Source organism: Morchella importuna (assembly GCF_003444635.1).
Source record: "Morchella importuna strain M04M26 chromosome Unknown Morimp01GS096, whole genome shotgun sequence".
Taxonomy (NCBI): domain Eukaryota; kingdom Fungi; phylum Ascomycota; class Pezizomycetes; order Pezizales; family Morchellaceae; genus Morchella; species Morchella importuna.
Window position 1 is genome coordinate 1 of NW_025763492.1, and position 23,906 is coordinate 23,906.

General features: G+C 48.3%; 8 protein-coding genes across 8 annotated transcripts; 6 read left to right on the forward strand and 2 right to left on the reverse strand.

Annotated features, from left to right (window-relative positions):
• Positions 1-874: 874 nt before the first annotated feature.
• On the forward strand, positions 875-4,231 carry LAJ45_11733 (uncharacterized protein; the record flags this gene model as incomplete). The annotated part of the gene is made up of 3 exons (XM_046121208.1): positions 875-1,683; positions 1,807-3,807; positions 4,012-4,231. 3 exons carry the CDS (start codon positions 875-877, stop codon positions 4,229-4,231), a joined length of 3,030 nt encoding a protein of 1,009 aa, XP_045965589.1.
• Positions 4,232-4,614: 383 nt separating this feature from the next.
• LAJ45_11734 (uncharacterized protein) lies at positions 4,615-5,403 on the reverse strand (the record flags this gene model as incomplete). Its single annotated transcript, XM_046121209.1, has 1 exon — positions 4,615-5,403. The coding sequence occupies one exon, from the start codon at positions 5,401-5,403 to the stop codon at positions 4,615-4,617; it is 789 nt and encodes a 262-aa protein (XP_045965590.1).
• A 298-nt stretch (positions 5,404-5,701) lies between these two features.
• LAJ45_11735 (uncharacterized protein) lies at positions 5,702-6,454 on the reverse strand (the record flags this gene model as incomplete). The annotated part of the gene is made up of 1 exon (XM_046121210.1): positions 5,702-6,454. The coding sequence occupies one exon, from the start codon at positions 6,452-6,454 to the stop codon at positions 5,702-5,704; it is 753 nt and encodes a 250-aa protein (XP_045965591.1).
• Positions 6,455-7,061: 607 nt separating this feature from the next.
• Positions 7,062-7,629, forward strand: LAJ45_11736 (uncharacterized protein; the record flags this gene model as incomplete). Its single annotated transcript, XM_046121211.1, has 2 exons — positions 7,062-7,064; positions 7,207-7,629. The coding sequence occupies 2 exons, from the start codon at positions 7,062-7,064 to the stop codon at positions 7,627-7,629; spliced, it is 426 nt and encodes a 141-aa protein (XP_045965592.1).
• A 305-nt stretch (positions 7,630-7,934) lies between these two features.
• LAJ45_11737 (uncharacterized protein) lies at positions 7,935-8,956 on the forward strand (the record flags this gene model as incomplete). The annotated part of the gene is made up of 2 exons (XM_046121212.1): positions 7,935-8,129; positions 8,363-8,956. 2 exons carry the CDS (start codon positions 7,935-7,937, stop codon positions 8,954-8,956), a joined length of 789 nt encoding a protein of 262 aa, XP_045965593.1.
• Positions 8,957-9,049: 93 nt separating this feature from the next.
• On the forward strand, positions 9,050-10,048 carry LAJ45_11738 (uncharacterized protein; the record flags this gene model as incomplete). Its single annotated transcript, XM_046121213.1, has 1 exon — positions 9,050-10,048. One exon carries the CDS (start codon positions 9,050-9,052, stop codon positions 10,046-10,048), a length of 999 nt encoding a protein of 332 aa, XP_045965594.1.
• Positions 10,049-10,664: 616 nt separating this feature from the next.
• LAJ45_11739 (uncharacterized protein) lies at positions 10,665-12,749 on the forward strand (the record flags this gene model as incomplete). Its single annotated transcript, XM_046121214.1, has 6 exons — positions 10,665-11,267; positions 11,323-11,751; positions 11,809-11,982; positions 12,141-12,297; positions 12,349-12,416; positions 12,495-12,749. 6 exons carry the CDS (start codon positions 10,665-10,667, stop codon positions 12,747-12,749), a joined length of 1,686 nt encoding a protein of 561 aa, XP_045965595.1.
• A 7,194-nt stretch (positions 12,750-19,943) lies between these two features.
• On the forward strand, positions 19,944-20,459 carry LAJ45_11740 (uncharacterized protein; the record flags this gene model as incomplete). Its single annotated transcript, XM_046121215.1, has 1 exon — positions 19,944-20,459. One exon carries the CDS (start codon positions 19,944-19,946, stop codon positions 20,457-20,459), a length of 516 nt encoding a protein of 171 aa, XP_045965596.1.
• Between the last annotated feature and the right edge of the window lie 3,447 nt (positions 20,460-23,906).

Here is a 23,906-nt window from a genome sequence, read left to right on the forward strand (position 1 = left end):
AATGTATCACTGTGGTGAGTATGGTTCTAAAATTAATTGGATTAGGAGAGAGAAATACCATCTTATTTATAAAGATTGCAAAGGTTAAATCGCTTGAAAACGGAGGAACTTGAAGGATGAGATTTCAACAGGTAATGTTGAAAGCAATGGAAAACTTGAAGTGATAGGTAGAGGAGAACTTGAAGGTGGTTAGGAACTTCTCACGAACTTGAAGGAAGGGAGGGGTGCTCTTATACCGAGTACGATCAGCTTTTTTCTTGAGCTTATCACGCTTCCGAGAGCACCCACGAATGCTCTAGAAGCACTCGAGGGTGCTCGTACTCAATGTTTGCTTCAATATATGACGTTGATCTAAATGCTCCAGGCGCACTCGGGATGCTCTGACGGTACCAATGGTGACGTCGATAACATTCTGGTGTTGGGGTTGGTGCTTGTGTTCTTGTTGGTGTTGGTACTCTGTCCTCTAGGAAGCTGATTCGGAGAGAATGTATTCTTTGAGCTCGTAGTCGATATTAGTGTTGAATTTGGCGCTGAGAACACTGTCTCGATCTGAAGAGACTCCGCGAGTGCTCAGGGAGAGAGTGCAGATGCTCAGGGCGATAGAATCTAGCATAACTGGCCGCCTGATTGGGGTGGTGGGTGTTTCTTCGTGTTGGTGTTGATGTTTGTATTAGGTTGGTGATGTATGACATCAGACTCGTATTGAAAATCAGCCTTGCCGACCGGGGTGCAGGTGAGAGGAGCCTCATTGGCTGACAAATCAAATCATTCGAGCACTCTGCAGCAGCACCTGCAGGAAAGAGCCTCCTCGGCCTTGGCAGAAACCAAATTTTTAGAGCACTCAGGAGTGCTTTGCTAGCATCATGAGACTTCAATGAAATCGTCTTGCCCCTTTTGCAGCAAGCGGTACAGCTCCTCCGCGAACTTCGATAAACATCTTCGAACTACACATCCATTTGAAGCAGATGAATGGCTGGGAAACCAATTTTTACTCCTGGAGCGCGATCAAGAGGCACCCGATGACACTCACGACAGCCCGGAAGGCATTCACGATTCCTATTCAGATGCCCATGACGACTCGGATAGTTCGGAGAGCAACAGTATCAATTATCATGACCAAGATCCCGATAATAATTCAGATCTGGAATCCGAATCATATTTTATGATGGAAGAGACAGATGGAGATGCAAATAGGCATGAGGCAGCGACAACGATTTACGAGGGTGCTGGGGAGCGTCTCTACCGCTCGGAGGACTACGACGAATGCTCACAAAACCTTCTCCGATACCCGTGGCACCCATTCAACTCAGCATACGAGTTTAGAATGGCACGTTATTTCATACTGTCGAAGGCCTCACAAGGAAATATCGACAGTTTCTTTCTACACGCTCCGTCAAGCAGTGGCGAATGCTCCTACAGGACTGGGCGAGGTTTTATAAAGAGGTTGGACGAAATGAATGACATATTGGGAAAGGCGAGCTGGCATCATTCGGAGGTGGATATTGGGGGAGAGAAAATCCCTTACTATTACCGGGATCCAATGGTAATTGTGCGATATCTTCTAGGCCAACGGGCCTTTCGGGAGTCATTGGTGTACGCGCCAGTGGTAGAGCATAATGAATCTGGCGAGAGAATGTACGGGGAAATGCATACGGGAGATTGGTGGTGGGAGACGCAGGTCTGGTAAGCCTCACAAGTGCTCTAGAGGCAGTCGCTAATGCTTTCTGGACAGAATACCTTACCGGAGGGGTCGACTGTGGTACCAATTATATGCGCGTCAGATGGCACACATTTGACAAATTTTAGTGGGGACAAGAAAGCCTGGCCAATCTATCTTACCATCGGGAACATCAAGTCATCGGTCCGGAGCAAGCCCACCGGGCATTCGTTAATTCTCCTAGGGCTACTGCCAGTCCCACCTAAGCTCGGGAAGAACTCACTCGCTAATTCCGCTTTACGACGTCAGAGTCAAATGGCGCTGCATCGCGCCCTTGGGGAGATCTTTCAGAGCATTCGGGAGTGCTCTCAGGAAGGCGAGCTAATCGCATGCGCCGACGGGTACGAACGTCTATGCTTTCCGGTGTTGTCGGGTTGGATCGCTGATCAACCTGAGCATTCAAACTTACAAAATATTAGTACTAGCTCTTGTCCAAGATGCGAGGTGGAATTCCACAGTCTTGGGAGCACTCGCCGGAGCCCTACGCGCGATCACGAGGATTACCGGGAGAGGGTAAAGCTATTCAGGGAGAACCCGGGAAACCTGGGACCGGTGGAATACCTTGTCGCGAGATCAGTAAAGACACTCTTCAATGCTTTCTGGGGTATGCCGAGGGTTAATCCATACGATCTCAACAAACCGGACATTCTGCACAATATCTACCTAGGGATGTTGAAGCACATGATGGAGTGGGTTCAGGCTTTCTTGAAGAAGCACAATCGATTGGAGGAATTTGACAAGGCTTGGGCCTCGATTGCGCCTTACCCTGGACTGGCAGTACCGAACAAGGCATATCGTGCCACAACCCAATGGCAAGGGAAGGAGATGAGAAATCTGGGGCGGGTCGTTCTTGGAGCACTCGCGGCTGCTTTGAGAAACCCGGGGGTGGCTGTCAGGGGCGACTTCGCAAAGGCATTGAAATGTGTACGAGGCTTAATCGACTTCCACTTAATGGCGCAGTATGGGAGTCATACGACGAGCACACTGAATTATATGGAGAGCTATCTCGAGGATTTCCATAAGCACAAGGATATCTTTTTAGAATTCCGGGCGTACAAGAGGACGGTTAAGGATGCGAGAGATCGGACAAAAGCTGTGAAGACCTCAGGCTCCCAGAGCGCTCAGCGAGGTTTGGAGGAGATTCGCGAGATACGGGAAAGGTCTCACTTCAACTTCATCAAATTGCACGTGTTAACGCACTATCGGGAACATGTCGAGCGCTTTGGGAGCATTCCCCAGTACTCCACCGACATCAGCGAACTCGCCCATGTACGTCAGATAAAAGAGGCATACGGAGCATCCAACAAGGTCGATGCTGCAACGCAGATACTGGACTATGGGGGGCGGCGGTTGGCGTTAGAGATTCGAATGCTGAATCTGAAAGACATTGTTGGAGGTCCTGAGAGCACTGACGACATCTTTTGGAGCCATCGAGATAACCTGAAGGAGTTACTTGAGATTTTTAAAATCGAAGACCGGAAAAAAACACCAAATGAACGATCCATAGTAGAAGGCCGACTGCCTCTAAGGCGTCTTTGCAACCCCTCCACGAAATCGGAAAGACTTTTCAATATTGCGGATGGACTGCAAATAAGCCATACCACGTTATATCGCCTGATAAAGGAGTATGCAGAGGATGCGGGATGCTCTCAAAGCTTTGCCGGAAGCTCTGAGAGCATTTTAGAGCGCCGGGTGGAGATGTTCACATGTTTGCAGGTTCCGATACCAATCTTCCAAAGACCTGAGGTGTACGAGGTTCACAATATCAGGTGTACGGGAAACGCGGCTTTTAGGAAAGGGAAAATAAGAAAGGATTGGGTATGGGTGTCGGTAGCGTCCTCAGAGGAGTGGGGAGTGTTTCGGGGACGCTTACCAGGACGTGTCGAGGCTTTGTTCAAGCTGCGGGACAGTGGGGGGCGAGCACATAGACTATGTATAGTGGAGCTACTCGAGGCAAAGGATCGTGGTATCGCTGATAGCTCACATGGGCTCCTGAAGGTTTGTAGGAGGAGGAGGAAGAGGATGTGGGTCGTTAATATTCGGAGTATATTGGGAATGGCCCATTTGTTTGAGGTGGAGACTGGTAATTGGTTGGTAAATACTAGGATAGACTTGCGTACGTGGAATGAATTTAGTTGAATACTTGTAAAGCCGTGAGGGCATTCTTGAGTGCTCTAGGAACGTTAGACCCAATTGGACTCTCTAATTCAAAATTCGTGTCGTTCTGCTATGCATGCGGATTGGAAGAAGGAGGTAAAGTTTCGGCCGCTCAGTATCTGAGTCTGGCTATCCAGCAAGCTCGCTCCAGGAGGTCAATGCCAGTCCATGTTTGCTGCTTATGCATGGACATTGAGCTTTTCAGACGAGCCGTACCATGGCCTCAACCTCAAGGCTAATTATGCCTTTCACGAATCGACAGAAACATACACGTCCGTCAAAGGTTGGGTAGTCGTCACCAGTATACAGGACAGTGCTCGTATCAGTATCCCGCGACTGACCGTACAGCGGCGTTGAGGATACCCACGTTAGATATCTTTTGAGGGACTGGTGCGGCCTTCCTATCCTTTGAGGACGGTGTATCAATCCAAAGGAGCCCAAGTGAGGGTTGCCTCACCTTGAGTGGGTATGACGAATGCCTCAGCTCTGTGAGCACTGGTGAGTGCTCTGGGAGCACTCGCGGAAGCCCTCGCGGGAGCGTTCGCGGGAGCGTTCGCGGGAGCGTTCGCGGGAGCATTCGCGGGAGCATTCGCGGTGCCGTGAGAGCATTCGCGGTGCCGTGAGAGCATTCGCCGTGCCGTGAGAGCATTCGTCGTGCCGTGAGAGCATTCAAGAAAACTGTGAGAGCATTGGGAAGTGCTCGCGTGTACTACTGACGTAATCAAAAGAAGCAAAAGTTCCTAGGTGCTGTGGGCGGAGTCACTCCATCCTAGCGTCTCCGGAGGGGGAGGGAATCTCATGGCGGCCCAGGCGACCAGAGCATTGGCGAGTGCCCTCCAGACGTGAGCCATATCTCCTGGCGGTCCCAGAGAGTGGGACGGTCCTGCGGCGGAGCCTGGCGCGAAGGTTGTACTCTGGCGGTGCCGGACGCGCTGGGCGCTCGTGGCGCAGAATGCCCGCCAGGACGTAGGGGCTGCGCCCTGGGTAATAGGCGAGCTTGCTGATGCAGCGAGCCCTGGATAAGGCCCGATGGAGTACCAAGCTCGATCAAACTCCTCTATTCGATTGTGTTTCTTAAGAAACCCCTGAACCCACTCCATGATGTGTTTCAATAGTACCAGGTAGATATTTTGTAGTATGTCGGGCTTGTGGAGATCATAGGCGCTGGTCCTCGGCAAGGCCCAAAAGGCATTGTAGAGGGTCTTTAAAGACTTTGATACAAGGTATTCCACGGGTGCTGCGTTAGACCTATTATCCTCATATTCCTTTACGATCTCAACATATCGCTCCTGAATCCGTGGCGGGCTTTCGCGAAGGCTTCCCAAGCCTTTGAAATCAACCTCACATCGTGGGCAGGCATGATTGTTGATATTTTGTAGCGAGGCGTGTTCTGGCTGATCGGCAACCCAGGCACATAGTATAGGGAAACACAGGCGATCGTAGCCATCAGCGCACGCTATAAGCTCACCGTTTTGTGCAGGGCCCTGAAGGCCTTCCAAAATCTCTCCCAAAACTTTGTGAAGGGCCATTTGGTTCTCTCGACGCTGTTCATTTGCACGTACTCCCAATTTCCGTGGAACCGGTAAAAGAGCCAGAAGTATGAATGCAAAACTGGAGGGTTTATTGCGTATTTCTGAAGTGATATTTCCAATCGTTAAGTAAACAGGCCAGGCCTTCTTGTCACCACTGAAATTCGTTAGGTGCGTTCCATCTGATGCGCAAATCACTGGTACCACTGTTGATCCCTCTGGCAGAGTATTCTTAACCTCCGTTAGAAAAGGCTCAGTAAGCATTCACGAGGGCTTTACAAACCTGCATCTCCCACCACTAGTCTGCCATATGCATTTCACCGTACATTCGCTCGCCTAGCTCATTGTACTCCATCGTTGGGGCATACACCAAAGATTCCCTGAATGCACGTTGCCCCAGAAGGAATCGCACCACACTCATAGGGTCCCGGTAATAGTATGCAATCTTCTCGCCCACCAACTCGACCTCTGAGTGCATCCAACTTTCTCTTCCTAAACCGTCCCTAGAAACCATCTCATCAAGATGGCGTGTAAAGCCTTTTCCATTGTGGTAGGAGCCTTTCCCTGCGCCTGCCGCTCGAAAAAAATCGTCTATTTGACCCTGCGATACGTGGGATCGCAGGAACCAACGTGATAATTCAAACTCCTTTGCTGATTTGAAAGGTTGCCACGGGTTGGACAGAAGGCTCTCTGAGCTCTCGGAATATCCTGTGGAGGGGAAAAGTTGCTCTCCTGCACCCTCATACACGGTAGTTGCTGGTCTGAACATGCTGTCTCGTTCTGTCAACGAGTCTGTGTCATCGTTTGATTCATTATCAGACTCGCTTTGGTCTACGCTCGTGGGACCCAAGGAAAAGGTCCCAACATTCAACAATTCATTTCCGTATAGTCCTCCCGGGCCTTCTACAAGGCTCACCGAATCCTCAGCACGGCGTGTAAGCTGACTGTTGTACCATTCAACTGCCTTCTCTGCGTGGACTCTTGAAAGATGTCGATCGAAACTACCAGGACTTGCGTAGCTCCTTATGCAGAAAGGGCATCGTGATCTCATTGTTGATTGATATTTGATGTTACCGCTAACGCGGAGGTGTCGGGTGGGCTCCTAAGACCATCCAAAAAGCTCCAATGACTTGCCACAAATGATTTGTCATCTTAGTATTGGCAAATAGCTCTCCACACACTAAACCAAAACTGACCCCGTTAACGCAGAGGTGTCCGGGAGGGCTCCTCAAGCCATCTAAAAGGCTCCTAAAGCCATCTAAAAGGCTCTGAAAGCCATCCAAAAGAAATGACTTGGTACAATTGATTTGTCAACCTAGTCTTGGCAAATAGCTCTCCACACGCTAAACCAAAAACTGACCTAGTGCATGGTGGTTAGGCTTATTGAGCTCATAAATGTGTTTGTTAGGCCTTTGAAAAGGTCCGAACCACCAACCCGAGTGATATAGCATGACCCAACTTCAGCAAACAATACCAACTCGATATATGACGTAGTATAGGATCCTCATCTAGGAGAATATATGTAGGCACCCCCCTACACGCTCACGGAGCTTTCTAGTAGGCCATTCGCACTCTTGATACTCCCCCAGGCCCCCAAGTTAAGCTAGGGTCAGGATTTCAACTAACGTTCACTTGAATATAACCCACGGATATATAAAATGGTACGTTGACCTTTCTAATTTTAAATACATATCATTCACATATCTATACACAGACTCGATCTTTGGGAGAATTCCCCCATTGCCCTGGAGCTTGGTATTCCTCCGACGAAGACTCACGAGAACGCAAACGTCCGCGCATTAGCGATCCACCCCAACCCCAATAGCACCCCCTCCGGCCTTCGTCAACCCTCCAGTCGAAGCATCCATTCCGGCCGAAGAAGCACTTTCAGAAGAAGCACCTGCAGTCGAAGACCAGGCCTTTCCGGAATCTCCCCAAGCCTCTCAAAGCACACAGGCATACGCGGACCGCTTGGTACTAGCATTTGACTATCTCGAGGAAGGCGAAGAACCATCTCCAGTTGAAGAGGACTCCCAGGCCTCTGAAGACAACGATTTCGAAGACTTTGACACGGTCGCTCTCCTAGCAGCGTACGAAGCACACATACAGCAAATCAAGGACCACCACGCCACCCTCGCTGCAACAAAAACAGTTGTACCGGAAATTGCAAGCAGAGCTAGTAGAGCCGATACTGTAACGGAGCCATTTCAACTGTCTGGTGTATGACTACACACAGGGCCCGGTTACATGCTGAGAGTTATTGTTAGAAGCCAGTTGCACTGTGATATGCAAGTACCGGCAGTGTGGTTAGCTATCAGCTGTCAGAGTAACTACATTCTGAGCGCTAGGAAGAGGATCTACTCATGGGAGCAATGACTGACGAGTCTGTGCCTCGCCAATGATTAGAAGGCCAGCCAGAGTGAAGCTCTGAGTGCTCGGCGATCCCCTATATCCTCATAGCATTGGAAGTCCGCCGGTAGTGGAAGGGACTATGCCTGGGAAAATCTACAATAAGCAAAAGCTCTACAGCAATGAATAAGCTTACACCTGAGCGGCAGCTCATCCATGCAGGCCCCAGTTGTGTGGCAACCAAGGCTGCAGGTGTTAAAAAGGCTTTGACTAAGGGTGGTCGCCTTCGGAACTGGAAGCACTCGCTGACGCTTAGAGAGAAGCGGGGTAGCGATGGGATTGCTTCCTTTTCCGCTAGAAGGCAGCACCGGAACTTAGTAAGGAAGTAGGAGCAGAGAATAGAGTCCTTTGGAGTAGAAGTACTCAGGATCATTCCCGCCCAACTGCCCGGGATCCTCATCTTCATCATCAGAATCATCTCCTATTATCGGTAGCAGAGCCCTTAAAGATTATTGAGTTCTAAGCGATAGTATCTTTGAATAAATCTGCACCTGATTTCTATCTTGCACGGCCGCATCCATTCTATTGGATTCTAGCGATACATAGACAGACTGCCCCCGTTACAGATACAGAATCTTTCCCGGAAGCCTCTGGTGGAGCCTCTCCTGGACCCGAAGGCCTAACAGGCTCTCGACCACGCGCATCCAGCCTCGAGGTAGGCCGCTCCGCCTTGCAAGAAGAGCAACAAAGCAAAATCTCCAAACCCCCAACTCCGAGTCGACCCCCCTTTGAATATACTGATAATCCCGAAGAAAGCGACACCGAAAGCGACACAACTATCCTCGATGAACCCGACACCCCCCAATCAGCAAAGGCTCGTTCAAAGGCTCCTGCGACCCCTCAAAAGGCTCAAAAGGCTTCAGCCGATTCACCAAGCGACGCCGAAAGCGACACAACTATCCACGACGAACCCGATGAACCCCAATCAGCAAAGGCTCGTTCAAAGGCTCCTGCGACCCCTGAAAAGGCTCAAAAGGCTTCAGCCGATTCACCAAGCATGCCACCACGCAGGGGAAGAGCCTCAGCTGCCTATAAGATTACCAGTATTGAACAGATGAGGGAGATTCTGCAACTTACCGGAAGAGATGATGTCTACAGGGCTCTCCGTACTGCGCTCAGTGACGAGATGACAAGAATTGGCTGAGTCAACAAGACAACCTCTGGACTTGATTTATTCGAGCAATTGAGGGATTGGCTTATAAATCACAAAGTTCTCAAAGCCTTAAAGCAAAGTTACATGAGGGAGGGCTCGGAGGCCTCCGAGAAGATCAAAGCAGCCCTCGGTTATCTCATTGGCGACCGATCCCACAAAGTGAACAGAGCCCACACCCGTGGAGCCAGGGCTTTAGCCGAGATCAATGAGGGGGGAGGCGAGTCCAACGAGAATCCCACCTTGGCTGTGGCAGAGGTTTGGAAGGCCATGGGAATACCCTACAGGCCTGCAATAACCGTAAATGTTATTGACCCAACGAAGATGGGAGCCGTCGTCAGCGCGGCTTACCGTGAGATTGACTGGTACGGTCCAGCAGCACTACCGGTGTCTATAGGCGTCCTCGAGGAGGTGTCCTTAGCAGAGTTGGCCAAGGTCGCAATGAAGCGTGTCCCAAAAGTTGCCGACGGTCTGCCCCCGAGGGTCATCCGGGCCTTCTACGGAGCCATGTCAAACGGACCCCCTAGGACGGCTGGGGCAGCGTATGCACTTAATCCGGAAAATGTTCGTATTGGCGACGCGGAGGAGTTGGAGGCCTGGCTCAAGACCAGTGAAGCCAAACCTTTGAGGCTTTGTGCCGTGCTCCATAGGCCTCATGCACTGCTTGCCGGGCCTAGACATAGACCTGAAACTCCTCCGCCTGATGGGTGGGAGGACCTGGATGAACACGATTTCCAAATGATAGAAGTCGATAAGGAGGAGCAAATGCTTACCTTTATTGATAAGGTAAATAACACTGGTCTGAATTTTGCTATGCCCCAAAGCGATACCGGTTTCCAGGAGTTAATGGCGGTATTTGATGAACGGGTGGAAAGATACCAAACAATAGGGCGTAGGCTAGTTAGGCGGTATAGATTGAAGTTTCCGAATGGCATTGGCTTTATGTCTTGCCACTATAACCGCCTCAAGATTTGGACATTGGCTGAGAAAAACCATCTATTTAGGCATAGCGGCGGCATAGGTGGAGACGAAAACGATGTCGAAGAAGAAGGCGACGACGATGAGGATGACGATGACGGTAACTGATAATGCTAGCTAGGGGCGGCATGTTAAGCTATTTGGGAGGCTCGGGGAGCCTTCTTGGGGGATCATTGGTTTGTTGATCAGTTTTTATTTTTTTTATTAGCCAAGTGCCGTATCTGGTAAGTGTAGTTGCCTTTTTAGGCTTTTTATATCTGTTTTGGAATTAGCTTACCTTATCTATTTGGTGAGCGCTACACGTATGTTCGGCTAGAGAAGGCTTGAGAAGCCTTCTTCAAAGCTTGTTAGGCAGTTTTTTTCTTTTTCTATTTCTGGTGCAGCTGCCTCTTTAGACTTTCTTATCTGTTTTAGGGTTAGTCGCCTCATCGTAGCATTTATTATTACTTATAAGATTTGTTTTTCCTCCCGCGTTTTCTTCATTGGCGATTCAAAAGGCTTCCTAAGCCTTTAGACGATAGGCGGGTGACTATAAGCGGTATAGCTCAGCCCAAGAAAATGCAGAGTTTTCTGCTCGCCAAGCATTCGGATGACTGCATATAGCTTAGCCAACTAAGAGAAAAAAAAAGAATATTAGAGGTTGTTAAGCATACTGTATTAATAGTGAGCCTCGGAAGCATTCTCCAGTGCCTACCTGGCCATTCTTTTCCCCACAAACATTATCATGACTTCCCAAAGGCAAAGAACCACCAAACGTGCCATTGACGATCAATATGGTGCAACCAACACTACTATCTCCACCTCTGTTAATAAACGGCTTAGGGAGGCGATGAGTGTTTCAAGTGTCGCTAGCAGTGTGAGGTCGGGATCACCTACAGAGCTGGATACTGACCAAGAATCCTTTCATGGCCCCTCGGGCTATCGAGATGGCCCATTGAGCTCGCCCGGGGGCCAAATATTGGTAAACGGCGTTTTAGAAAGCCCACAGCCGTGGATTGACTTCGACGATCACCCAGTGGCGGAGGAGGACGAGGTAGATGTCTATGAGGACGATTATGACGACTATGAAGAGCCCGGGGACGAAAATACCCCACCCGTGATGCCCTTATCTGAACGAAGGGTGTCTCCACCACCTCCGCCAACACGAGCACGGCCTACACGGGCACCACCACCACGGGCACCGCCAGTACCCAGCCAGGGAATTCGTGCTGGTAAGAGGCCAAGGGAGGCTCCTGTAGCCTCCGCCAGGTCTGTTGCAGCCTCTAGGAGAAGAATTAGTAGCACAGCAGCCGAAGCAATTGTTTCATCTGCCGTGGGAGTTAATACAGTACAGGTATTAACCACAACCCGTAGGTTGCGGATAAGGTGATAACACCAGGCAGTATGGAAGCCGTACGACGGTTACTTCAAAAAGGTCGGGGACTCCCTCCCGAGCCATGAGCAGGGCTTCCCTAGCTTCCGAGCCCGCGTCTACATTACCAAGCACCTCATTTCGTTCGTCTAGTACATTGCGAAATGAACATCACATTGAACGTACACCTCCGCCTTCTCAGCCCTATCGTGCAACCCCACCCACGCAAGCATGTGCCACACCAGCGCCAGAGTCAGTTTACGGCTCTGACAGGGGGGACGTGCCAGCGGAGGCAAAGCCGATTATCAGGTATGCTAAGGAGCTTCTCTCGCGGCATACATTGCTTGAGGAGCCTTGGCCAATGCCTGAATCTCTTACCGTTAACGTTCGGCGATTTTGGTCGGAGGCTAACGTTCATTTTAATACAAACATAACCCTAATTAACAGCGCGAAGAGTGAGGTAAGAGCTGATCAAGCCTCCTAGTGGGCTTGTTAGCCCTGTGCTAACTATTCACAGGTTCAAATCGCAAGTTCACGAGTGAGATCGCACCTTGTGTTTGCAATCAAAGACTTTGTCGCAAAAGGCCTCTTATACGGCTTGAAGGACCTAACAACCCCAGAGACGAGGGCTGACAAAGTTAACTATCTACTCGAGAATGATCGTTTCATTAGTGACCCCGACAACTATGCCGTAAGAGCTCCTTTCAACATGCTATGGGGCTTTATAGGCCATTTCAAAGGCTCAACCAGCCTATGTAAAGGTCTAACAGCTATTAGACAAGTCGTCGACAATTTTGGGCCCCAGAGATCGTGGAAGTAATATTTCTAAAATATTACAAAGGTGACAAGATGCGTGGAGCGAAGGATCCTAAGTTCGTAGATGATATATCCCCGGAATTCATCTGTCTAGTTTGCACTGCTATTTGGTTTGTTTTGCGATGTTGGACAAAGGGCAATTATGTGGAAGGAATGCACTTTAACCCCAGCCAGAATACCGATATCCTGTGTAAGGCTTATCAAGCCCTTTAGGAGTCCTGACGTACTAACTTTTGCCTAGTAACGTACGCCAGAATGTTCAACACGTGGAGAAGAAGAACAGAGGAAAACCAGCTGGGGACTCTGGAGGTAATAAGAGAGTCTATTCAAGATAAGGTAAAGAACCTTAGACGCGCACGCATTTGACTGAGACTGATAGGCCTGTAGATTGAGGAGTTGCGAGGCCCTCGAGAGGTGATATCCAAGGTTGGAAGGGAAGAGGACGATGTGCAGTTGGCAGTAGACATCGCGGCGTGGAGGGCCGCGAAAGCGCGCCGGAAGGCTCAGCGGAACCAGGCTATTTTATTGGGGACTGATGATGCCTCAGAAAACCCGGTGGCGACGGGGAGGGATTTGGGCGCGGCCAAGGCTCAAGAAGCCTCGACAAATGCCTCTGGCGACGCGTTGCCAGGGGATAAATGATTTTCGTGTGTTTTTGTGCGATGTTTTTATTTATTTGAAGGGATGCTTTCGTTATTAGGTACAGATGTGGGAAATTGTAAGCTATTATTACGGAGTAAATCAGATTCGGGGGTTGTGAAGCGTGAGAGACTCTCAGAGACCGAATCAATGGGGTAACGCCTTCAAGAGTAGTGATCACTCTCAGGAGACTCTTCGGGGGCTCAATAAGCCTTCAGGAGGGCATGGGGAGAAGTGTGATAATTTGACGAGGCCCAGGAGACCGTAAGAGATAGTGCCAGTGCCAAGAATAGGGTCGGGAGACCATAGGAGGGCTTGGTAGGCCCTCTCAAGAGCGTGGGGAGGGGTACCAGTGCCAAGAATGGTGTCGAGAGACTATAGGAGGGCTTGGTGGGCCCTCTGGAGAGCGTGTGAAGGGGTGCCAGTGCCAAGAATAGCGCCGGGAGACTACAGGAGGGCTTGGTGGGCCCTCAGGAGGCCGTAGGAGATAGTGCCAGCGCCAAGAATGGCGTCGAGAGACTACAGGAGGGCTTGGTGGGCCCACTGGAGAGTGTGGGAAGGGTTGTCAGTGCCAAGAATGGCGTCGGGAGAGTACAGGAGGGCTTGGAGGGCCCTCAGGAGAGAGTGGGGGAGGGGTATTTGTGCCAAGAATAGGGTCGGGAGACCATAGGATGGCTTGGTAGGCCCTCAGGAGAGAGTGGGGGAGGGGTATTTGTGTCAAGAATAGGGTCGGGAGACCATAGGAGGGCTTGGTAGGCCCTCTGGAGAGCGTGGGAGGGTGGGGCATGAATTTAACTAGCTCATGATACCGCAGGAGGCATTGGTAGGCCCTCTGGAGAGCATGGGAGATAGTGCTAGGGCGAGGAATAGCCCTAGGAGACCACTAGATGGCCCGGTAAGCCCTCGGGAGAGAACGTGAGAGGTGACTCGCTCCAGTAATCCAGTGGTAGTAAGTGGGAGGCTCGGTAAGCCTTCCAAAAGGCTTTCTCGTAGGCTGGGACAACCCCTTGAGGTTTCGCGATACTACACTGGATGAAGAAACCCGTTCGGGGAGCTGTAGGCAAGAATCGGGCCCCAGAGGACCTCTAGAGATTCGGTGCAGTGATATTGAGCCTCCCGGAGCGTTTGAAAGGCTCAGGAGGCCATCGTAGCGGCGTTGCGAGGCGTCGAGAGAGTAACCGGATATGATGAATGCAGGCTCCGGAGAGTGCCGAGGGGGCGTGCTTGAGCGTCGCGAGAGCCTCCTGAGCATTAGCGAAGGCCCGGGAGGCCTCCGAACGGGCCAACCGCCTCCAGAGATTTAAAGTTGGTGGGGTGTCTCCCGAGCCTCCGGTGTCTCCTGAAGACATGCACGGGTTGCTGATGCACAGTGTGGCCAGTATGCGCGCATATTGCGGAGTTGCGGTTTCCCACCTTCAAAAACACGTTTTCGACCCCTGATTCAACTACCGGAACGTCAAACCGCCGGAACACTCCCTTTTGGCACTGCAGTATCTTTGAGGAAAGAGGCAAAGCAATGGGACAGAGGTTCAGACCGATATCGAGGGCTAAAGCGTAGTGATCGGAAAGAGTACTACCGACGCACGTGTTGAGTATTTTCGCTACGGTAAAACAATACGAGGGAATGCGAGGTAGCAGTCATGCGCACCAAGCCTACCAGTAGGGGTATGCGCCAGAAACAAGCCCTCATTTCAATGGGCCAGTCAGGAGCACGGGGAGAAGAAGTACTACAGCTGTAACTATAACGGGGCCATTTCAACTGTCTGGTGTATGAGTACACACAGGGCCCGGTTACATGCTGAGAGTTATTGTTAGAAGCCAGTTGCATAGTGACATGCAAGTACCGGCAGTGTGGTTAGCTACCAGCTGTCAGAGTAACTACATTCTGAGCGCTAGGAAGAGTATCTACTCATGGGAGCAACGCCTGACGAGTCTATACCTCGCTAATGATTAGATGGCCAGCCAGAGTGAAACTCTGAGTGCTCGGCGATCCTCTACATCCTCTGAGCATTGGAAGTCCGCCGGTAGTGGAAGGGACGATGCCTGGGAAGTCTACAATAAGCAAAAGCTCTACAGCAATGAATAAGCTTACACATGAGCGGCAGCTCATGCAGGCGCCAGTTGTGTGGCAACCAAGGCTGCAGGTGTTACAAAGGCTTTGACTAAGGGTGGTTGCCTTCGGAACTGGAAGCACCCGCTGACGCTTAGAGAGAAGCTGGGTAGCGATGGTAATTGCTTCCCTTCCACTAGAAGGCAGCACCGGAACTTAGTAAGGAAGTAGGAGCAGAGAATAGAGTCCTTTGGAGTATAAGTACTCAGGATCATTCCCGCCCAACTGTCCTGATCCTCATCTTCGGAATCATCGGTAGTAGAGCCCTTAAAGATTATTGAGTTCTAGCGATAGTATCTTTGAAATAATCTGCACCTGATTTCTATCTTGCACGGCCGCATCTATTCTTTTGGATTCTAGCGATACATAGAAAGGACCGCCACCGTTGCAGAAAATCTTTAATGCTCAAACCACCCTCAGATTATTCTTTCCTCTTACAACATGTCCGCCCTCCCGGCTCACCAAGTGCCTCTTCAGATTGAATGGCCACCGGCAGCCTTAGAATTCCAAGAGGGTCAGACACAGTTGATCCACAAGCCCAGGACGGCGCTCCAGTCCTACATTCCCGGATTCGACCCCACCTGGCAAGATACCGGCGAAGTCACCCTACAGTACTTCTTTGCTGAGTTGCAGAGGTACCTTAAGCACAGCCTGCAACAGGAAGTCATCAAGCTCGGTAATGCGCTAGCCTTGGTGCAAGAAAGACAAGAAGCTGAGGCAGTCCTGCTCAGGGACGCCTTCGGCTACATGCGAGACCAAGTCTCCTCAGTCCAGGCACAACTCCAGAGTTATATCCAGAGAGATGACTTAGGAACAGATGAGATGGAGGACATTGAATGGACAAGCCCGGCGATGCCCCCTAGCTTCTTAGAGGAAATCCAGAGAGCCATCAATGAAGGAAGGCTCTCAATCGCCAGGATGCCCACACCAGCACCTGTCCCCAACCCCGCTCCTCCGCAGAACTCCAGGGCCTCGTCCAGAGCGGCCCTGAGAACTTTCCATCAAAAGGTGAACCCCTTTGCAGCGTTTCCGGTCAGGTCCATCAGGCAGAGGACACTCCCCCTGATGATGCCATCGGCTATTGGAGGCTCACCACTCCCTCCTCAAAGAGCTCCAGACAGCCCGCTGGCAGGTGACCTAGCTAGGCCCCCCCGGCAACTAATAGGAGACGATGACTACTACTCCCAGACACCGGTCAGGAGTGGTCCCTCTGGGCTTCCTCCAGCCTGGGTGCGCCAGGGGTTATCCCCAGAATCTCACAGAGGCTCACCACCCCCGGAGTCACCTAGGAGAAGCCTCCAACCAGAAGGAAACCCTGGTGGAGAAAACCAGAACCCAGAGCCAGTGGGTAATGGTGGAGGAGATGGAATAGTCCCCCCGGTTGGTGGCGCTCCCAACCCAGGAGGGGATTCAGACAGTTCAGACTCGGAGCCTGAGGATGGAGACAGGAGAGGTTGGCGGAGATACCACAGGAAGAAGTTGGAGAAGCAACAGAGAGAACTGCTGGCCTCCATGGCACAGTTCATGAGACCTCCGGCCCCCTCACACCCCTCCGCTGCCTCCAGGGCCCGAGAACCCAAGGCACCACCTCCGGCCAAATTCAATGGCAAAGCAGACAATGTGGAAACCTTCATCCGGCAATTTGAGAACGTTTTCTCCATTGAAAGCCAGTCCTTTACCTCTGAAGAGGTCAGGATCCGTTATGCTGGCAACCTGATGGAAGGAGATGCTCCGGTCAAGTGGTATGAAGCTTATCACAACTCCATTGACCAAGCTTCTGCCAACCGGACAGCTGGGATGCCTGTGGTATTGGATGAGAGGTGGAAGCGCTGGGATTCCTTTGTGGATGCCCTCAGAGCAGCCTTTGGCGAAGCCATCTCTAGAGATGATGCTGTAGCCCAATGGAATACCCTTACCCATACAGCTAAGGGAGGAATAGACTCCTTCCTGAATAGTATTATTCAGCTGATGTGGAAGACTGTCTATGAGGGTCAGTTAGTGGATGATAAGATCCTTAGTTCCCTCCTTCCGGACCTAGGCATGAGTTGGACTCTCTTTACCCACAAGCCAAAGTCTCTGATGGAGCGGATAGCTGCTCTAAGGGAGCTAGGACACACCCACGAGAGGTATCAGACGGTGGTAGCTGAGAAAGCGCCCGCCAGGACCAAGAAAGATCCTCCTGCTGAGAAGGAACGGCACCCCAAGAGGAAGAGAGATGCTGCAAGCTCCTCCAAACCTCAGAAGGAAACCAGTTCCAAGGACAAAGCAGTGGAACTGAAGGGTATCCCGGGGGACATCCTAGAAGAAAGAAGGAAAGCAGAAGTATGCTTGAAGGTATGACCTTCCGGTACTCCCTATTGGTAGAGTGCATAGCCTGACTTGTGCAATAGTGCGGCAAGTCCAGACACAAATGGACCGATTGTTGGTACAGGGAACCTACTGTAGTCCGAGTGGCAGCAGTGAGGGTACAAAAGCGGAAGAGAGGAAATGGCAAGCCCAGTCCTCAGAAGAAAGCTAAAGTGGCTGCTGTTGTAGCAGAGGAACCACTTGTTGTACTCCCAGAGGTTACAGGAGATTTCGTTTTCCAGCCTGAGCAAGACTCGGACAATGAAATCATCTGGTAGAAACTGTGTCTGTTAGAGTCTATGTTTACTAGTTTCCCTTTTGGTCTTGTTTCTTTGTTTCTCTTGGATAGATTTTTGTGTTTTCCGCCTATTTGATTGTTTCCAAGCACTCTGAGGATGGGTTTATGACCCGAAACAGCCGGTCTGTAAGTGCTCTGCCAAAGTTACATTTGCTACAAGACACTTCCAAACCGCTACCAGACTACCACACAAACACAATTGCGCTATCATCGCTTAGGAATAGAACCAAAGGATCCTTTGATCTTAGTAGTGCCCGCAGCCATTAGCAATGGAGAAAAGACAAAGAGAATCAAGCCCCAAACCCGCACAGAAGCGAAGAAGGTTAGAAGAGAAGCTTCCATCCTTACCAGTACATGGCAAGAAGCCAATACTGAAGGCAGGACTGTCATGGACAGTCAAGAACAAAGTTGAAGACGCCCAAGGGACATTCCTCTTTGACACCGGTTGTACAGGAGCAATCCTCAACAAGAGTTTTGTCAGGAAGCATGGTGTTCTCTTAGTGTGGCGAGCTCAACCTCTGACAATGTATGATGCTCAAGGAGATGTCATGATGGGCGGAGGAGAGTATTACACTCACCCAGTCCACATGAGCATGGGAGATCACAAGGAGATACTCCGATGGGAGGTGGCTACTTTGGAAGAAGGAATATCAGGTTACCTGCCAATTGCATGGGCAAGGAAGCACAACCCGGATATCAATTGGGAGCTCAATACCATAAGCTGGCGAAGTGACTACAGTCGGTTTCAGAGCAACGACGAAATGGGTTGAACGACGAACAGGTATATGAGTGTGACGGTGCCAGTGGTGGCAACAAATAAATCAAAATGGGTCATAGCGATTTAATAAAATTATTGAACTATTCGAACTACTATTCACGCGTTTGGTACATATACAAAGATTTCGCGTGTAACCTCTTGATCATGAACACATCGCCAGTGGCATCTCGCGATGGAGTCAAGCTTAGCCAGTTAACTACCGATTGTCGATAATAATTGCAACTACTCAAAGTATGAACGGCTTGCTCTAGCATTGAGTCACTATCATGCAGATCTTACGAGACATTTGCAGACGCCCACTGGCACTTTTCCCAAGCCGGTTGTTTTGGAATTATCCAAAATTTATGGAATATCCGAGCCGACTTTGAGGCGACATATCAAGAACCCTGGGCAAAAAACAAGAAAAGATATCGATATTGATAAACAACTATTGACACCGGGGGAGGAACTGGTTTTGGTTAGACGTCTTCTCTTCTTGGACGACTTTAATATTCCTGCCAGCCGTGAACAGTTTTATTAATTGGCACACGCAATTCTACGTCAACGTGAGCCTGATACAATAATCGGTAAAGATTGGTTCTACCGATTCCTTAACCGGCATGAAGAGTGCCGGTATTTGTTAGTAAAATCTATATCTACTAGCCGTGCAAATGCAGTCAGTTGGGATATGATGGATGATTTTTTCGCCAAGGTAAGCTTGATTCAGAAACTAATAATTTCAGAGTATTAATCTGTTTCTTCCCGAAAATAGCTTAAAGCTTCGATGACAAAATACAATATTTTACCGAAAAATACCTACAATCTCGATGAGACCGGCTTTATTTTAGGCGTGGGCGAAGATGTTAAACGTATATGCCGGAATATAAGATCAGATTCAGTCTTCAAGAAATACAAAAATAGGGAGTCTTGCACAGTTATCGAATCGATTGCAGCAACAGACGGTTTCAGTGTCACACCGCTTGTTATTTTTAAAGGACAGAATCATCTCGCTGGTTGGTATACGGATGCAGATGCAGAAAATTGGTGGTATGGACATTCGCCAAAGGGATACAACACGAGTCAATTGTGTTTGAATTACTTGAAAACAATATTTGAACCGGAAACACGGTATCGGTTAGTATATAATGATAATATATTTTCTAACTATAAGAAAAGAGAAACGAATAACTAACTTGAACTATTATCAATAGCGCAGGTAACGATTGGAGATTGTTGATTTTTGACGGCTTTGAATCACATATGCAACTGGAATTAATAGAGTTTTGTCTCAAAAGCAAAATTCTACCTTTTTGTCTTCCATCGCATACTTCGCATGTTTTGCAGCCTTTGAACGTGGGTGTTTTCTCACCACTCAAGAAATACTACAAACATGAAGTTACCAACTTTCGTTCGCCTATCACTAAAAGCAACTTCCCTACTTTGCTTGCCCGAGCGCGACAACAAGCACTCAGCAAGGAGAATATTGAAGCAGGATTTAGAGCAACCGGAATTTACCCATTCAATCCTAGAATAATACTTGATGAATTAGTATTACCGGAACCTACTATTACCGATAATATCAATCTTCTGGATTCAAACTCGGTTGTTTCATCACATTTGAGAGCACCTTTGGATCTCTATTCTTATAATCCACCAACTCCACGTACGCCACGGTCTCTTCAACAAATGCTACGGATAGGGCTTTCCACGATCAGATCTAGCAGTCCGTCTTCCTTTATGGCAAAAGTCGTATTCCAGAAGTTGGCCAATGCATCTCAAGTGCAGGCAGCAGAAGCAATCATGCATAACGCAGGCGAGGAACACATAAGAAAAGCAATATTACAGAAAGAAAAAGAGTCAAAGAAGGACACCCGTCATTTAAACACCAAATCGGCTTGTATACTGGACAACAATACTTTAGTTGAGTTGAAGCGGAAGCGTGACGAAAAAGATGAAGAAGAAATTAGGAAGAAGCAAAAGAGGCAGGAGGAAAAGGAAAGAAGGGTGAATGAATATAAAATTCGGGAATCAGAAAAGGAAAAGGAGAAACAACAGAAAGAAATAGAGAAGCAACGGAAGATAGAAGAGAAGTTACGGATTCAATTAGAGCGTGGAGCTCAAAGGGAGAGACAGAAGGAAATCAAAGTTATGGAAAAGAATAAGCGGGAGCTTGAAAAGCAAATGAAAAGACAGAGAGTATAAAAGATACATCAGTTAACGAATTCACCTATTTTATATTATTCCGGTATGAGAGTACCGTATCGGAATACCTATTTGCTTTAAAAAAAAACTAATATAACTAATTCTGAACAGTAACGTTTGCTTGAACAAGTGCTCGCTCCTCCATCCATCCATTTGCATTTTCATCAACTTTCTCCATATCAATCACTTCCCCAACCGAAAGCTGCTTCCCCAAATGTCTCCTTGCTTTAGCTTTAAAATCTGCTAAATCAGCTGCATCTTTTCTTTTTTGCGGATTTCTTTCAGCAAACCTGCGGGAGGCTTGCCTTTTGTGTTTCTTCTTATCCTCCGCTAGTGAACAGTTACTAATAAATATTACCACCCCAGAATATCAAATATTATTACTTACTACTAAGTTGCTTTGAAGCAAGTTGAATTTTTTCCACCTGGTGTGCAGCCCTATGCGCTTTTGCTATTTCTCCATTGCCTTTATAGATATTGTCCCGGAAATAGTAAAGAAGATGCTGCCAAACTGCACTCTTAGGGTCTGGCCTGTGCCTGAAGCTCTTTTTGCACTCTTTAATTGGGCAAATTCCTTCATTATTTGGAGCAGGTCTTTTCCGAATTTTCCCAGCCTTTGTATAGCCAAAGGGAGCATCAAGGACTGGTGTCGCAGTAGAGGAGTCCATAGGTTGCGTTGCGTGAGAGTTGATGGAGGGCGACGCGAGACTGTTGTTGAACGCGTGCGAGCAACCCTGGGGTTGACCGCTTCAACAGAAAAATTGCTCGCACCCGGGCCTACCAACCCTACCAACCCCGGGCCTACCAACCCTACCCCACCAAAGCCACAGCACAGACCCCTGTTCGTCGTTCGACCCGTTTCGTCGCCGCACTACAACTGACTGTACAGTCATTTCGAGCTCGATGGCGGGACGGATTGGTTGGCGAATTGGGTGGATCTGTGGCACAGGGACTGCTTAGTAAGCTGGGTTTGTGGCGAAGCAAGCCCTCTCAAACTGTCCGGGGGTGCGCTTTGGTTTTTGCATTTAGTTTTATATCTAAAAGACGCGTAGAATCAATATATACAGTGGAGTCTCGATTGTAGCATATGGTCGGGAACGGATTTTCGTGTGCCACTATTAAGAATATGCCTGTATCGAGAACAAATTTGCCCGTACCGACTCGTTTGGGATTGCCCAAATATATGCTACAATCGAGAATATGCTATTATCGAGAATGCTACTATCGAGACTCTACTGTAATCGGTTTTGCTCTATGATGAGTAGTATTGATAACATAGCTAAGAATTGAACTTGATTCTGCCGCTCATATAACTATCTGCTTAAATATACTCGAGCCTTAGCAACGAAAGAAAAAACATTTAAAAATAACACTATGTAGCTGGGTTCAACTCTTCAAAATACATGCTAGAGGATTTCAGTCTTTTCTTTCCAGTCTCTTTTGTTTTTCCTGCTCCTTTTTCTCTAATGCCTTTTGCCTTATTTCTGTTTTTTTCTCCCGTTCAACCGCTTTGCGTTCCTTTTCCTCCTGCTTTGCCCGTTTGTTTTGCTCTATTCTTTCCTGTCTCTCTTGTCTTTTTTCTTTCTTTAATTGTTCTTCTATTTCTTGTTCATCCCTTTTTTTCTTCAACTCCAATAAAACAGTATCTCTTTCTATCACACATGCTGCCCCAGTATTCAAATGTCGAGTATCTCGCTTCCCTTCCTGATCCCTATTCTTTTGCTTTATAACCTCCCTCAAATGAGCTTCCCCTGCCTCATGCATTATTACCTGGGCACTGTTCCTCTCAGCTGCATTCTTGAACTTCGTTATGATTGTTTGTAGCTTAATCATTGACGGGCTATTTGATGTACCATATGTTGCACGAGCTTCCAAATAAAGACTATTCAGGCCTCGCGGGGTTATAGGAGTAGGAGGATTGAAATTTATGAGATTGATAGGGGCCTGTAAATGTGCGGGAATAGGACATGCCTGTTCGGGTGGTGTAGATAGGTGAATTTCTTCACTTGATTTTGTTAAAATATTAAGAACAACGGTAGGGTTATAAGGGTATATTCCAGAAGCCCGAAAACCAGACTGTATATTGGAAACAGAAAATGCCTTTTGACGGGCCAATGCCAGGAGGTTAGGGAAGTTGTTTTTAGTAATAGGAGAACGTAGTTTGGATATTTCTTGCCGATAATATTTCTTTAGAGGAGAAAAGACCCCAACATCTAACGGTTGTAACACATGTGATGTATGGGACGGTAAACACAGGGGTATAATTTTATTATCAAGACAAAACTCAATAATTTCAAGCTGGAGATGTGATTCGAAACCATCAAAAATCAATAATCTCCACTCACCGTTTGACCTGTTAGATGTTTCCGGTTCAAATATATTCTGAAGATATTCGAGGCATAATACACTGTTATTGTATCCCTTTGGTGAATGCCCGTACCAATAAGATTCTAGTTTGGCATCTTTAAACCAGGCAGCGATATGATTGCTACCTTTAAAAATTACAAGCGGTGTAACAGTGAATCCATCTGTTGATATGCATTCGACAACAGAGCATGATTCCCGATTCTTGAACTCTTTGTAAACCGAATCTTTTCTGATGTTCCGACATATTCGTTTAACTTCGTCTCCCATGCCTAGAATAAATCCTGTCTCGTCCATATTGTATGTATTTTTCGGAATGATCTTGTATTTATCGATTGTGTATTGCAACTGAAAATACAATTTAGTTCGAATTCAATGAATGTACTATTGATATTACGTACTTTAATAAAAAAATCGTTGAGTGCATTGTAGTTGACAGCATTGGCTCGATTCGTGGAAATGGATTTGACGGTTAGGTATCTGCATTCTGGGTGCCTCGCCAAAAAACTATAAAACCAATCCTTTCCAATCATTCGTTTGGGATCGCGTCGGTGTAGGAGTTTGTGTGCAAGATCGAAAAACAAGGATTTGTCTGCTGGAATATTGAAATCATCCAGAAATAAAAGCCTTTCGACCAGAACCTTTTCTTCTTCAACAGACAAAATCTGTTTATCTTTGTTTGCCTCAGCGATGCTTCTACTTGCAGGGTTTTTGATGTGTCGCCGTAAAGTTGATTCCGGGATATCGTACATCTTCGCAATCTGTAATACAATAGGTTTTTTCTGAATAGAGTTGCTATCCGGATCTGCAATGGATTGAGTGTATGCGTGTAGCTCAGCATGATAATGTGCTAGGCCGAATGCAATACGTTCATATTTGGTATAACTCTTATCGTGATCCACTTCGGCCTTTGTGCATGCTTGTGAAGGAATTGTTGGCAGTGGATTAGGATCGCGTCCCTGAAAATCCGACAATGGAAAGACATTTTGAACTGTTGTTGAGACGCGTTCTGACATTCTGATAGTATCGTGATAGTAGGAGAAGGAAAGTGCAAACAAACATTCAGTTCCCTATTCGCTTACT